Source organism: Oculina patagonica, chromosome 9 (genome assembly GCF_052425735.1).
Source record: "Oculina patagonica isolate OP01 chromosome 9, crgOcupat, whole genome shotgun sequence".
Classification (NCBI taxonomy): domain Eukaryota; kingdom Metazoa; phylum Cnidaria; class Anthozoa; order Scleractinia; family Oculinidae; genus Oculina; species Oculina patagonica.
Window position 1 is genome coordinate 13275483 of NC_135766.1, and position 13546 is coordinate 13289028.

Consider the following 13546-nt stretch of genomic DNA (forward strand, 5'->3'; position numbering starts at 1 on the left):
GCTATGTTTTTCTTTGTTTTAACTTGACGAATTATTAATGAGTTTGAGAAGTGAAGATGTACACAAATGGCATTTCATTTACAAGTCGTTCGTAAACCCTTTGGAATAAAGTTCACATTCATTCAAATGGTATATTTTATTGTATGTACGAAACTACATCTCCTGTTTGTTTCAGATCATCGAAGATCATCGCCTTTCTAAGGCGAGTATTACTCTATTATACCATCAATTCTTTTCAACAAGTTTTGTCCATCTCTATAATTATAATTACAGAAAACACCGATTACCTTTAAAAAGTTTTATTCTGAATGTTTTAAGAGCAGAAATTGCAGGTACATGTACCAACTGTTGTGATGGCCAAGTGAGGCTGTTGAACAGCTGTAAGTTGCAGTCTCTAGACCTACCAAGTATTAATAATACATGTATACATCTTGTACTCTATAATAAAAAAAACTATCAAAACTGACAAAATGTTTATAGTATGTGTACTCTTGACTCTAAAGTTGACTTCTGCTCAGGTTTTACATGTACTGTTATGTTACAGTAGTCCAAAATTTTTGTTATTAAAGGTAATCTCTAAATCACATTGTATTTCTGCATAAATTGTTCAAGAATGCTAAACTTATTCATTATCAGATCACACTTCACATCATCGCAAAGTCAAAGTGCAGCGGATTCTGTCTTTTGGTGATAAAGTGGCCTTGGAATCTTCATATCCATAATCCTGTCTAGGGACCAACTTAAATTTAAAAGATTTCATAAACCTTGACATGAGGACTTTAGCTTCAAATTCAGCAAACATCTGACCAATACAGTGACGAGGGCCGAGAGAGAAAGGGATATACGCATAGTGCGAATAACCAGCTTCATGTTCATCTCTAGAAGATAAAAATCGCTCAGGATCAAAGTTCTCAGGAACATTCCAATATTTGGGGTTGTGATGTAAGGCATATACACCAATGTTTACCAATGTACCAGCAGGGATTTGATGGCCGCCTAACTCATCATCCTTAGCCATGACTCGAGTGAATGCAGGGACACTGGGATGCAATCGAAGTGTTTCTTTCATCACAAGACCAGTGTAGTTTAGTTTACTGAGGTCATCAAATGACACAAATTGGCGAGAACCAAGGGTGTCTTCAGCCTCTTGAACTAACCTATGGCAAATAAGAAAACAAATTCTCAAACTCATTTAATACTTCATCAAGTTAAAACAAAGGAAATTTGAACTTTGAAAGTGGTTTTGATATAATTATGTGATCTTAATTTGCACAGATTTTTATGATTTTGTTTCTCCAGTTTTTCTGTAGTTTTAGTTTTGATTGTAATGAGAAGATATATCAAGCTGCCACACAAGAGAGTGTTTCATCACATTTCCCATGCTCTGCACTGTATTTCCAACTCTCTTCTTGGTGTTTGGAAGTGACTGGAATGCTGTCTCTTGTGCTTAATGTAATGCATAAAAACTTGGCGCTGCCTGTAAGCAGGAATTTTTGATCAGTGTCTTGCTGAAGAAAAACACGGGAGAAAAAAACTATGCTCCTCAACTGGTTCAGGAGTCCAGCCATTAGATAGGTCACCATTTCTCCTAAGTTCATGCTCTAAATACAGCTTTATCTGTCTGACTGCCATTTTGATTTAAAACACGGTAATTGTGAAGAACAGCTCCCGCTAACCGACTGTCGGTCAACTGTCGGCCGACAGGTTACCAACAGACTACCGACAGGCCACCGACAGCCCACCAGACGGCCGACAGACGGACGACAAACGGCCGACTGTCGGCCGACAGTCGACCAACAGTCGGTTAGCGGGAGCTGTTCTTCACAATTACCTAAAACACTACATCTTGATTAGACTTTCTCAAAGTTGGCTTCTCATTTCCGTTCATGTTTGCACTCTGATTGCATGAGCTCAACTTGTAGGCAATTCTATTATCTTGACGGTGATCAAGGATATTAATCAAGACTTCAAGTAACCTACCTGTTCTCAACCTCAGGATGTTTTCCAGTCTCTGCTAACATAAAGGACAGTGTCGAGGAAGTGGTCTCCTGACCTGTCACAAAAGTAAAAGTACCGTGGTCTTCACGTGACTGCATGATCAAATCTTAATTTACCTGACTGTATAACAGAAACACTGCTCACAGGCTACCCATGAAAAAAGTAGTTGCAGGACTGAAAAATTTGGTCATCGGACAATGGCCGACCAAAATTGACCTATTTTCAACAAAATGGAAACTGGTTGTAATGAACAAATTTATGTCATACATGTATGAATGGTTTCGCACTTAGACTCTTTTTGAAACAGAGGTGAAGGGTAACTCGGAAAAGCCTATTTAAATCTAAAATTAAATTTCCTACTATTCTTCTTCTCGGTAATGTGGTTTTGTATTGTGAATATTACAAATCACATGTAATGAGAAAACCCACTGATCAAAATTAAGTTCACACAAAGTACAGTTCCCCGATGTCACCAAATGACTGACTTGGGTAGTCAAAATTTCAGTTCTCAGTATGGGGACGAAATACATGTTGAGTAGTTAAATTAAATAAAGTTAACAATGAGTCATGTCCGACCAAATTTTTTTGTTTGACTTAATCATGGACTTTACCAGACATGTGTCCTTTCAAGAAAAAATAATTATTTGTAGCCCAAGATGATTTGTTTATTTATTACCTACCAGCAATAAAGAAAGTGACAAAGTGATCCAACAGCTCTTCATAGTCCAGTTCAGTGTCTTCATTCGTGGACTGTAAGATGTAGGTGAGAATATCTGTTGGCACTTCATCTCCATTTCTTATCGCTTTTCTTCTTTCATCAATGATTTTTTTCCCAGTATCCCGTAAGAAATGAACTGCAGATATGACTGAATTTTGATAGGCATAAGTTGTAAAATCAATTGCATGAAGTGGGTGAGTTAGTGACCACAGTGGAGCAGCTAAGCTTTCCCGTACGGCTATGGGGAATGGAGAATCGGGTTCATGAATCGCATTTAAATCAATCCCAAAGGCTACCTGCAAAAGAAACAGACAAATTATTCATCACTCAAATATTTGTCTGTCACTGACTATTATCAAACGTTTTAAACAAGTGCATAATGTAACCGTTGTAAGCCGTTGGCTTTTTTCTAAAACCGAGGAAGGCAGAAGATTCTCGGCCGAAACGTCTTTATAAGAGTTTCAAACAAACGTTGTTTAAAACGTTTGATAATAGTCAGTGACAGACAAATATTTGAGTTATGAATATTCCTGACTGCAATTTCAGTGTTTATCATTTAAATTATTCATCCTCCAAAGCCTATTGGAGGCATTGGAATAATAGTATGCTAGAAACCCAATCAAGCGATCAAAGCATGTGTTGTGTTCTTAGGCAAGCCACTTGTCTCTCATAGTGCCTCTCTTCAGCCGGGTGTTTTAATGGGTTACTGTTGAATTTAATGCTGGGGGTAACCCTGCAATGGACAAGCATCCAATCCAAGGAGAGGTACATGTAGGATATGTAAAGCCTAAGTCTGTGTTCAAGCCTACATGTAGCAGCCCATCAGACCAGAGCTAATCCCAGTTTCTGTAGCATGAAGCAATTGCAAGTATTTCTACTCCCCCTAGATGGGATTCCCCTAGATGGTTCCAGCATGTGAGGTGCGGTGGTCTAATGTGGGGGGGGGGACAGGGGGGTCTGAACCTCCCGCCTCCCGTACCTTTTACTCCCGCTTCCTGTACCTTCTACTCCTGCCTCCCGCCCCTTTTCGTAGCTGTTATTTCCTGTTTGCTCCATGTCTATTGCGAAATATAATGAAATGTTACGAAATTGCACTCGTTTTCTCCCGGTTCCCGCCACCTTAAGAATCCCGCTTCCCGTCCTCTCTCCTCCTGCTTCCCGCCCCTTTTCTCCCGGGCTCCTGCCCCCTGTCCCCCTCCACTCAAATGGTTAGGGCACTGGAATTCAGATCAAGCTGTCCGGGTTCGAGTCCTGCGCAGGGCACTGTGTTAGTTTAAGACGCTTTACTCTCGAAGTGCCCCTTTCCACCCAGGTGTATAAGTGGATACTGGGAAATGTGCTGCTGGGGTAGCCGTGATGGACTAGCATCTCATCCAGTAAAAGTTCTCCTTGTCGCATCATGCTACTGAAACTGGGAAAAGCTCCAATTTGATGCAGACTAGGTTCGAATGTAGACTTTACCTTACCCTTAACTAAATGGGATGCTAGTTCATTGCAGGGTTACCGTAATGATTCGATTTAGCGCCCTCCTTCCAATAAGCGCCCCCTCCCGAATAAGCGCCACTCTTCGAATGTGTTTTTGTAAATAAGCGCCCCTATTCCAATAAGCACCCCCATTCTTATTAGCGCCCCCATTCTTATAAACACCCCTATTTTACTAAGTGCCCCTATTGTGGATAACTGGCCCTACTGAAGTCATTGATGTCAACTAGATAAACTCCTGACCGTTCACCGTACAGTTCATGTATATATTTACTGTTAAAATGAATAATTATTTTAAAAGTAACTGAACTTTTCACAATTTCTAACTGTTACAGTTCCTGTTATTATAAGATACATTTGGTTGTTTCTCAAAAAATTAAATAAGCGCCCTGTCCCGAATAAGCGCCCTGTCTCGAATAAGCGCCCTCCCTTGAGGTACCAAAAGTAAGGCCCGGGCGCTAAATTGAATCATTACGGTATCCCCAGTATTAAATTTGCTAGTGTCCATTTAATACAATATGAATTTGAACCTGCTATAAAGCAACTTCCGGAGGAGAGCCAGGATTAAGAAGAATAAAGGAACTTGCTTGAAAAATTTCCTGTTGTGCACTGTTCTCACCTTCCCAATTATATCCAAAGTAATCCTGTTAAACTCATCCGCCATTTTTACCTCGGTTTTTCCATCAGCTAACTCAGTCAGCCTTGCCAAAAATATATCACAACTCGAATTAAACTGTGCCATAAGCTCCTTTAAATATTTCCTGTGGAATGCAGGATTAACCGCGAGGCGTTTGGCCTTCCATTTCTCGTGATCCGTCTCAGAAACAAGCCCTCTCCCCATGAACCTCTCTCCGAACAAATAGCCGAGTTGATCATACGACCAGGCATCCTTGGGAAGATTAGACGTTATAAGCACTTTCTTGACTATATCGGCATCTGAAATGTAGACGATCGGGAGATGAAAAATCCAGACGATCATTACAGGGCCATACTCTTGCGACAAATGTCTGAAGACTTCAAAGCCACTCGAGCCGTGTTGTTCTTTCAAGCGCTGCATGAGCTTCACATTTCCCCAGAAAAATCCGTCTCGTTTTGGGCCTGGAATGTGGTCAAGCGTCTTATGTTTATGATGCAGGTAAACCACAAAGCAAAACGCGAGAGTAAAAGCAGCGAAACAGAACAGAATAAAGAGAAAATAGAGCGCTGCGAACACCAAGGACGCCATCTTGTTTTTTGTCACTCCCGTTAAACGCCACCGGGGTAGGGAGAGGTGTACCCTTATAAAACAACAAAGAGATCACTAATAGTCACGTTCCTTTTAAAAAATTACACCGAAATATCAAATAACTGAAGAAATAACATTGCTTTCAAGATAGAAATCAAACTTGCAAGCTAAAATTAACAAATTTCCATTCACCAAAACATACACAAAAAGTACCTACTCCTAGAGAGTAAAGTTTTGCTACTCGCCCCAGGTTTTTTGGTTCAAAACTAACATGGCGGCAAATGGCGGGATCTTTGGATATAGCGAAGACAGTCTTCAGGATCTCTACAGCAAAGTCATTTGCCGAAAGACTGAAATAGATACATTACTGTCCCTTTTTGGAGAGAGGGCGTCATTTTCCTGCCCAGCAGTATTTGTTTGTGGGCACACGGCCACTGGGAAATCCTTCCTCGTGCAAACTTTGTTGAAAGAGTTAGAGGTGAGAGTTTAGTAAGCTTAATTATGTTTCTTGAGCGTTTAACCTTATAACATGGCAGCATAATTATTTTACTATTTACAATTTGAACTATATAAAACATTTTCAGGAGGTAAATATCCATGAAATGTTTTCAAATTAATAATACTTTTCCCTGAACTTGACAAAAGTGCACCGTATGCTGATGTGCATATGCATGTTCCCAATTCCCATATACCTTTAACATTTTAATAATCTGATATCCTAGTTCCAGTTTGAAAATATAAATAAAGTTGAAGTTTAGGTTGAACCCCTTTCCTTCTATGAGTGGGAAATCTGCAAAGTGAAAATTATGCAGAGATGCCATTGCCTACAAAAAATAAAATTTAAGGTCACCAATTTTGGCTGCAATTTTGCATGAAGCACCTCTTAATGAGGCTCACCACAGTTTCCAGCACATTCCAGCTCTTATGCTTTTGATGGGTCATTGCTAGAAATATTTTTCAGTTACTGCTACAAAAATGATATCAAACAAATAACCAATCATTGGTAAACAAATTGTGGTTATTTTCTTTATCACTGGTAATGTATCAGTCAATTCCAAAACTACCCATATCCCCCCCGGGCAAACACCCGGGCATTTGACTTTTTCGAAAAATTGTGGTCAAATTCCCCGCTATGTTGGCAGTTTAGACGGTCAAATGCCCCACCAGTAAGGGCTTCACAGAGCGTCAAATTCCCCACACTTTTCGAATTTTAAGACAAAATGAAAAAAATACAACAAGACGACAAAAAAATCGATGTTTACTTTCGCTCTGTGTAGCTTGAAATTGCTCTTTCTAGCTCTGCTAATACGCCCGGTAAAACGTTATCTGTGAAGGGTTTCTTGAAAATACCTTATAGATATTAAAAACGTCAAGAATTGTCTTCTGACAACAAATCCACAGTTCAATGTTTTTCCATGAAGGTAAAAAGGATACTGTAACAAAAACAGAGGCGGAATCGAGGAATAGCACGAGTACTGTGAACATTTGTAGTCGCAGTGAATTCATGAACAGATGTCGAAATGCTTTAACATGTGACTGCTGACCCTTGTTTCATCGATGGTCAAATGCCCCACCGGGTGGGCAAAGTTTTGCGTCAAATTCCCGGCTGTACAGAGCTAACCTTGAGTCAAATACCCAGGGTATGCCCTGGGGGGGGGGGGCGGATGGATGGGCAGTCTTGGAATTGACTGATACATAACCATAACTTACAGTGAATGGTAACAGCCCTTAATTTTTGCTTTAAGTGCTTATAACTCAAAAACAAGTTTTGTGACCCCCATTTTGTATTACTGAATAATTATCAGCATCGTCAAGATATAACTTTTTGCAAAGCAGAGCTACATGTATGCTCTAGCAGAGCCCAGTTGCCACAGGCAACTTGTATACTGCACCTTGCTATCATGAAAGTTTTTAAGAGCTGGCACCCAAGAGTCTTACATACAACAAATTAAGAGGCTTTAGACACCCTGTCATTATTCTAAGAGCACAGTAAATTTGCAATGTTAAAAAAAATCCTCAGAGTGGTCTCAGAGCCACAGTGATTTGAAATTTAAGTGTCTGGAGCTGCTCTGGGGAAATGTTTTCTCTGGTTACATGCATTTGCTTTAAGTTTTAAATTGGATCACTGGATTGTCTGTTTTCCCTTTCTGATTGGCTAGAGACATTATGTTTGTTTTGCCGGGCTTTATGAAACTCAAATTGAAAACCGTTCTCTTTATACAGTTACCTGTCTGTGCAGGAGAAGGTTTGAACTAACCTTTTTTTTTTTCTTTTTTTTTCTTGTATTGCATACAGCTTCCTCACGTGTCAGTGAACTGTGTGGAGAGTTTCACAGCAAGATTGATTTACGAGCATATTTTATACCAATTGCAAGAATCAGATGAAGAAGATGATTTATTAAATACCCCACCAAAATGTGACAATATGACAGACTTTTTACGACATCTCAAGCAATCCCTCTTATCAAAGGAACTCACAACTGAAACATTTTACATTGTGCTTGATAAAGCAGAAAGACTAAGAGATATTGAGGCAAACGCTCTTCCTGCATTTTTGAAACTTCAGGAGTTCACACAACTCAATATCTGCGTCATCTTGCTCAGTCAAATTGTGTGGGAAAAGTTCCAAGTTGGCACAGGATTTTACGAGCCTGTTATCATTCACTTGCCAGATTATTCCAAGACTGAATTACTGCAGATTATGGCAAGAGACTGCCCATCAGAATATCCTGTGGAATTTTTCAAAGCATACTGCCAACTTCTCATGAGCGTATTTTATTCAGTGTGTAGGGATTTGAATGAGCTACGACATCTGGTAAGTGGCATGTAATTTAAAGGAGTTCTCTAGGAGTACTGAGACATGGTGGTGATGTAATGGTTAGTTTGTTAGACCCTGGATCAAGCAGTCAAGATTCGAGCCCTTTGCCGGGTTAAAACTGTGATTTGTTCTTGGGCAAAACACTTTATTCCTATGCAGGGTTCATATGGGTCATGGAAAACCTGAAAAGTCATGGAATAGGCCATTTAAGAGTTAACCTTTGCCTCTGTTTCGAAAGAGTCTATGTGCGAAACCATTTTTTGTGATGAAAACAAGGAAATGCTCAAATTTAGGCCAGGAAAAAGTCATGGAAGGTTATGGAATTTCCAAAGGTGAAAGGAGTATAAACCCTGTCATAGTTCCTACCTTGACCCTATCTCAACCCAGGTGTATAAATGGGTACCACAGAATAGATGAAATGAATGAAATGCGAGACATAATAATCATCTTCTGTTGGGGTTTTCTACACTTCTTGATAGTGGTGAAATTCCACTGAAGAAACAACCTCCATAATCATGCAAAATTATGCCCCTCGCCCCTTCCCCCCCCCAAAAAAAATGATGAAATGAAGCCAAATAAAATAAATTTTTATTTAATGCAATCTTCACCATTATAGGCTCTTCTTCATTTTCCAAAATACTGTGAACCAATTGCTTCTGGTGATGCACAACTGACAGACAGTCGCAAACTATGGCGGAACATTGAGCCTCATCTTAAGAAGGCCCTCCACACAGTGTACCTCCGAGAGGTGTCTAGCAATCAGTGGGAGAATATTATTGGGCAGGACACACAGACCGATGGCGAGAACCTTGCAGGACAAGGTAAGAAATGTGTGTTCATTTATTTTATGTTTTTGGTATCTAAAAAGATTAATGTATAGTAAAACAGTGGCAAAAGGGAGCTCAGGAATGGCCTATTGCTCCTTGGTACAAAAACTGGTAAACATTGCCAATAACGCCAAAGGTTTGGTGGAAAAAGGCGTTAACTAACTAAAAGTGATTTTGGCTAAAAATTAACATTGTGAAAAAACTCCAAATTTTGTGTGTGGGTTTGTTTACATGTGTCAGTCATGTTACTATATTTATTTTCGCTGGCTTCTGTTCGGTTTCTGAGAAATAATATACAGTGTCTTTAGGAATTCTTTTGTTTAAGTGCAACAAAGGAAATCCAAAAGATGCTGACTGGACAAACTGTTTTTTTTTTTTTTGCAACTATTTCTTGAAAACGAAGCAAAACCCAGAGGAAATAAAAACAGCACAGTGGTTTGCTGACGTAAACAAAGCTAGATGTGAAATTTGGAGTTGTTTTGACGATGTTCATTTTTAGCCAAACATGACTGCCCTTTTTACACCGAGCCCTTCAATTGTGAAGAATAACTCCCTTCCACTGACTTTCGGTGAACTGTTGGCTGACAGATTACTGACAGTCTACCGGCAGACTACCAACAGACGAGTCTCACTCACTGACGGTTATTTGTCGGCTAACTGTTGGTTGACAACTTAGCCAATACCTATCGGCTGACAAACGGCCAGCAGTCGGCGGACAAATGTCCAACGATTGGCCAACAAACAGCAGACAGGCAACTGGTAGGGTAAGGGTATTTTTTTGAGCTGTTCTTCATTTTTACCCAGAAAACTGTAAGTACTGTAAGTGCTAGCACAAAGAGCCACTTTGTCTTTATGACAAACAACACCTCTTTTACAATCTGGGGATCCCTGATTTTTTTTCGTAGGCATTTCTGTTCGTTCTCACATTGAGTTACCGTACTATGCCAAGTACCTGTTGATAGCGGCATACCTGGCATCTTACAACCCTGCTCACACAGACAGGAGGTTCTTTACCAAGCAGGGGAGAAGAGGTTTAAGTAACAGGGCAAAGGCAGCTGCTAAAGCTAAGAAATCCAACACACAGCTGACAGGTAGGATTCTAAAGAGAGTTAAAGAATAGTTATTTTAAATACCACAAATGTCCCAAAATGTTTAGCCTTTGGGAGCCTGTTCGCAGGCTAATTATTTTGGGACATTGTAGTCTCAAGTGGGCCTAGAAGGGTGAGCGAAGTGAGCTGAGCATGGCCAGCTCAGCTTCAGCATCGCCTACCCTTCTCGGCTTACTTTGCTTGCCAATTTATTTTTCGCCCTACATGTACTTCCCTTAGGAGCCTGTTCGTAGGCTACAAAATGGAATATAGTTATGGGTGAATGCTGTAAGTGTACCCAGTTATACATCACAGTTGTTGTTGAACCAAGCTTATTTTTCTTGCCTGACCTACGTTATGCTTGACGTACTTTCAAGCTAGAAATGTATTTTAAGCAGTTTCGAATCGTGTGTCATAAAAGAAATAATCCATAACTAAGCGTAGTAACGCAAAACCAAAGCAAACTCAAATTACATTCCAACTCAATACTCAAGTGAAGACCGATCTATGGAGTTCATCATAAAGTATATATCCCAAAAGATGACGTTGTGAGCCCCTCGAGCACCTCGTCAGAGCACTTTGTTGCGACGAAGGACCAACGCCCGAAACGGCAGCTTTTTCAAATGTGCTACGGCTGTTTATTAACCTCAACGAAGTGTTTCACTTGCCCGCCAACGCAGCACCTAGAAACTGATAAATTTGTACAGTATTTGTTCATTGTGGGCGAGTTAACTTGTGACGCTTGAGCGCAAAACTTCCGGTAACTTATCAGCCATCAAACAAAGACACTCCAAGGCTCTGCTCTGAGCTACTTCACAATTATGGAATGTTTTGGGTCAAATTTCAAATGTCTCCAAGCAATTTCTGGGCAGGATTTGTTTGCATAAGAAAAGAAATTTCTCATTTTCCAAAAAAAGAGAAACAACATTGTTTTGGAACAAAAATATGTCCGCCGAGATGTTATATGAAAATGATCTCTGTCCTTCCTGGGTTAGACGAAAAATAAAGAAATCTGAGTGCAAAGGAAAGTCAAAGAAAAGTACAACTTCCTACGGCCTGAAACATTTCACGCGAACCAATTTTCCTTCTGAGAAGTACAGGAAGGAATATGGATGCTGATGTAGTATATCACACATGAGAGACAGTGTTTAATCACATTTCCGAACACCGAGAAGAGAGTTGAAAGTACGACGCGCAGCGGAGTATTTTTGACGACTGAACTTCGAGGTGTTTGGAAATGCGATGAAACACTCTCTCGAGTGTTGATATATCTTCTCGATCAAAGCTAAACTACGGAGCAAAGGGAGAAATAAAATCGTAAAAATCTATGCTAATTAAGATCAGATTTCCAAAGCAACGTCATGGTTCCGATTTCCTTAACAACAAAAACAACAATTCCTTTGTTTCAACTTGATGAATTTTCAGTTTAAAAATTCCAATAAGTGACGGTAAATTTCTTTTATTGTAGGTCCTAAGAATTTCCAGCTGGACAGGTTAATGGCCATATTCTACAGTATTGTGGAGGAAAATGTCGCCCCGTCCGCCAGCATTCTGTGCCAGATTTCCTCGCTTGTTTCACTGAATCTACTGGCTCAAATCACATCAGATGATCAGATAGACTGCCCCAAATACAAGTGTCTAGTGAACTTCCTTTCCATTTCAGATATTGCCAAGCAGTTGCAGTTTGATATTGTGCAGTACTTGTACGACTTCGTGTGATCAAGTTGTAATTTCTTGTAACATTTTTTGTCGCAAATTTAGCTTAGCAGGCTTTGAGAAGAAAGAACATGATCGTCAGGAAAGACTGATAACACCAAGCCGAAAATCAAATTTAATTTTTGCAGATTGTAAAATATTGGAGACCACATGTAGAATTTGTTTGCTGAACTAACACACGAGCCTGGTTGCACTGTAAAACACCCTTTTATGAGGCTCTTTCATCATCATCATCATCATCATCATCATCATCATCATCATCATCATCATCATCATCATCATCATCATCACTTTGTTTACCCTCGGATTTGAAGAGTAGCTTATAGCTAATATCTCCGAGCATTTCACAGTAAGCACAGTACAACGGGCAAAGACCAGACCACAACACCGGTAACTCCATGCCCTACTCTTTACGATAAGTGTGTGGGTTCTTTTACGTCCTCTGCTGACCATAACACTGAAGATGCAGGAGACGGGGCCTACGGTTTATCGTACTTATCCGAGAAGACTAGAATATCTAACCATTTGCAGATGTTATTGCAAAGGCAGCATATTCTCCTCAGTTATTTTAAGACCCTGAGTGTTGGTCCGGTCTGGGACTCAAGCCGGGCCTCCCGCACTGTAGTCCGTCGCTCCACCAACTGAGCTAACCGGTCGGCGGTTCAGGGGTTTCAGGAAACAAGGGAACATGGGGATTAACTGTTTGGGAACAAAAGGAAAATGAAACTAGGAACACGGGAACAAGAGCAAATTTTAGGGAACAGTGAACACCAACATCAAAGAAATTATTTTAGGAAACACGGGCGGAAAAACAAGGAAAATGTTGTTGGGAACAAGAGAACCTTGACCCTCTCCCCCTGGGAAGTCCTCTTTTATAGTAAGTCCCTTTACTTCTTGGCCCAGTTGTGCATAGCGAGTGAAAAGGCGGATAGAGCGGTTTTCACTTGAGTGTCGAAAGTAAATTGCGTTTGCTTTGGTTTTGCATTACTACGCTCAGTGATTGGCTTAAAAATCTTGCGCCACTTTCTCCGCCAATCAGAACTAAAACCAAAACCAATCGTGACTCGCTCGCGCACGTTTTCCCGCGCTTCGTGCTGGGTACATGTATTTGCTTCGAGTTTTGATTGGTTCACTAGATTGTCTGTGTCCTTTGTGATTGGCCAGAGTAATTACTTTGGTTTTGTTTTTACGACACTCAATTGAAAACTGCTCTAATGCTATCCACCGGATAAATCACTATCCAGTGGATAGGAGAGTTTGTTTTGTCAACACTTATCCACTGGGTAGAGATATATCTGGTGCACCAGAAAAACTGGGTCCTTGTCTATTAAGAGACAAGATACAATGGAATAAAAGAAATGGTCAGTGAGTAACAGACTACAGGACTGGCGAGCTACAGATCGAGAAATTGAGAAATGTCACCCCGTCCATGTGCAAGGCTCACAAAAGAAAGACAAGTCCACGAGGACAAAAACAGATGTGGGGTGTTGAATACACGTTGCTATACAGATGTAGGACGGTGTCTGTCCAAACATGGAGTGGCAGCCTGGAATGTCAGTAGTCTTCTGTTTGACAGTAGAGGGACATTTGAGGAAATGACTCCCATTTCAGGCTAATGACTTGGCACTGCCAAACACGTGATAACAAGTCGCCCTATTGAAGAAATCCCTTGAGG

The 13546-nt window shown here is 40.4% G+C and overlaps 2 protein-coding genes across 2 annotated transcripts; one reads left to right on the plus strand and one right to left on the minus strand.

Annotated features, from left to right (window-relative positions):
- Nucleotides 1–639: 639 nt before the first annotated feature.
- Nucleotides 640–5451, minus strand: LOC144666241 (cholesterol 24-hydroxylase-like). Its single transcript, XM_078527644.1, has 4 exons — nucleotides 4818–5451; nucleotides 2679–3012; nucleotides 1981–2053; nucleotides 640–1157 (listed from the first exon to the last, which is right to left on the minus strand). Exons 1-4 carry the CDS (start codon nucleotides 5421–5423, stop codon nucleotides 650–652), a joined length of 1521 nt encoding a protein of 506 aa, XP_078383770.1. The 5' UTR covers nucleotides 5424–5451; the 3' UTR covers nucleotides 640–649.
- A 243-nt stretch (nucleotides 5452–5694) lies between these two features.
- LOC144666243 (origin recognition complex subunit 5-like) lies at nucleotides 5695–12089 on the plus strand. The gene is made up of 5 exons (XM_078527646.1): nucleotides 5695–5901; nucleotides 7719–8237; nucleotides 8857–9061; nucleotides 9973–10158; nucleotides 11624–12089. Exons 1-5 carry the CDS (start codon nucleotides 5695–5697, stop codon nucleotides 11872–11874), a joined length of 1368 nt encoding a protein of 455 aa, XP_078383772.1. The 3' UTR covers nucleotides 11875–12089.
- The last annotated feature ends 1457 nt before the right edge of the window (nucleotides 12090–13546 follow it).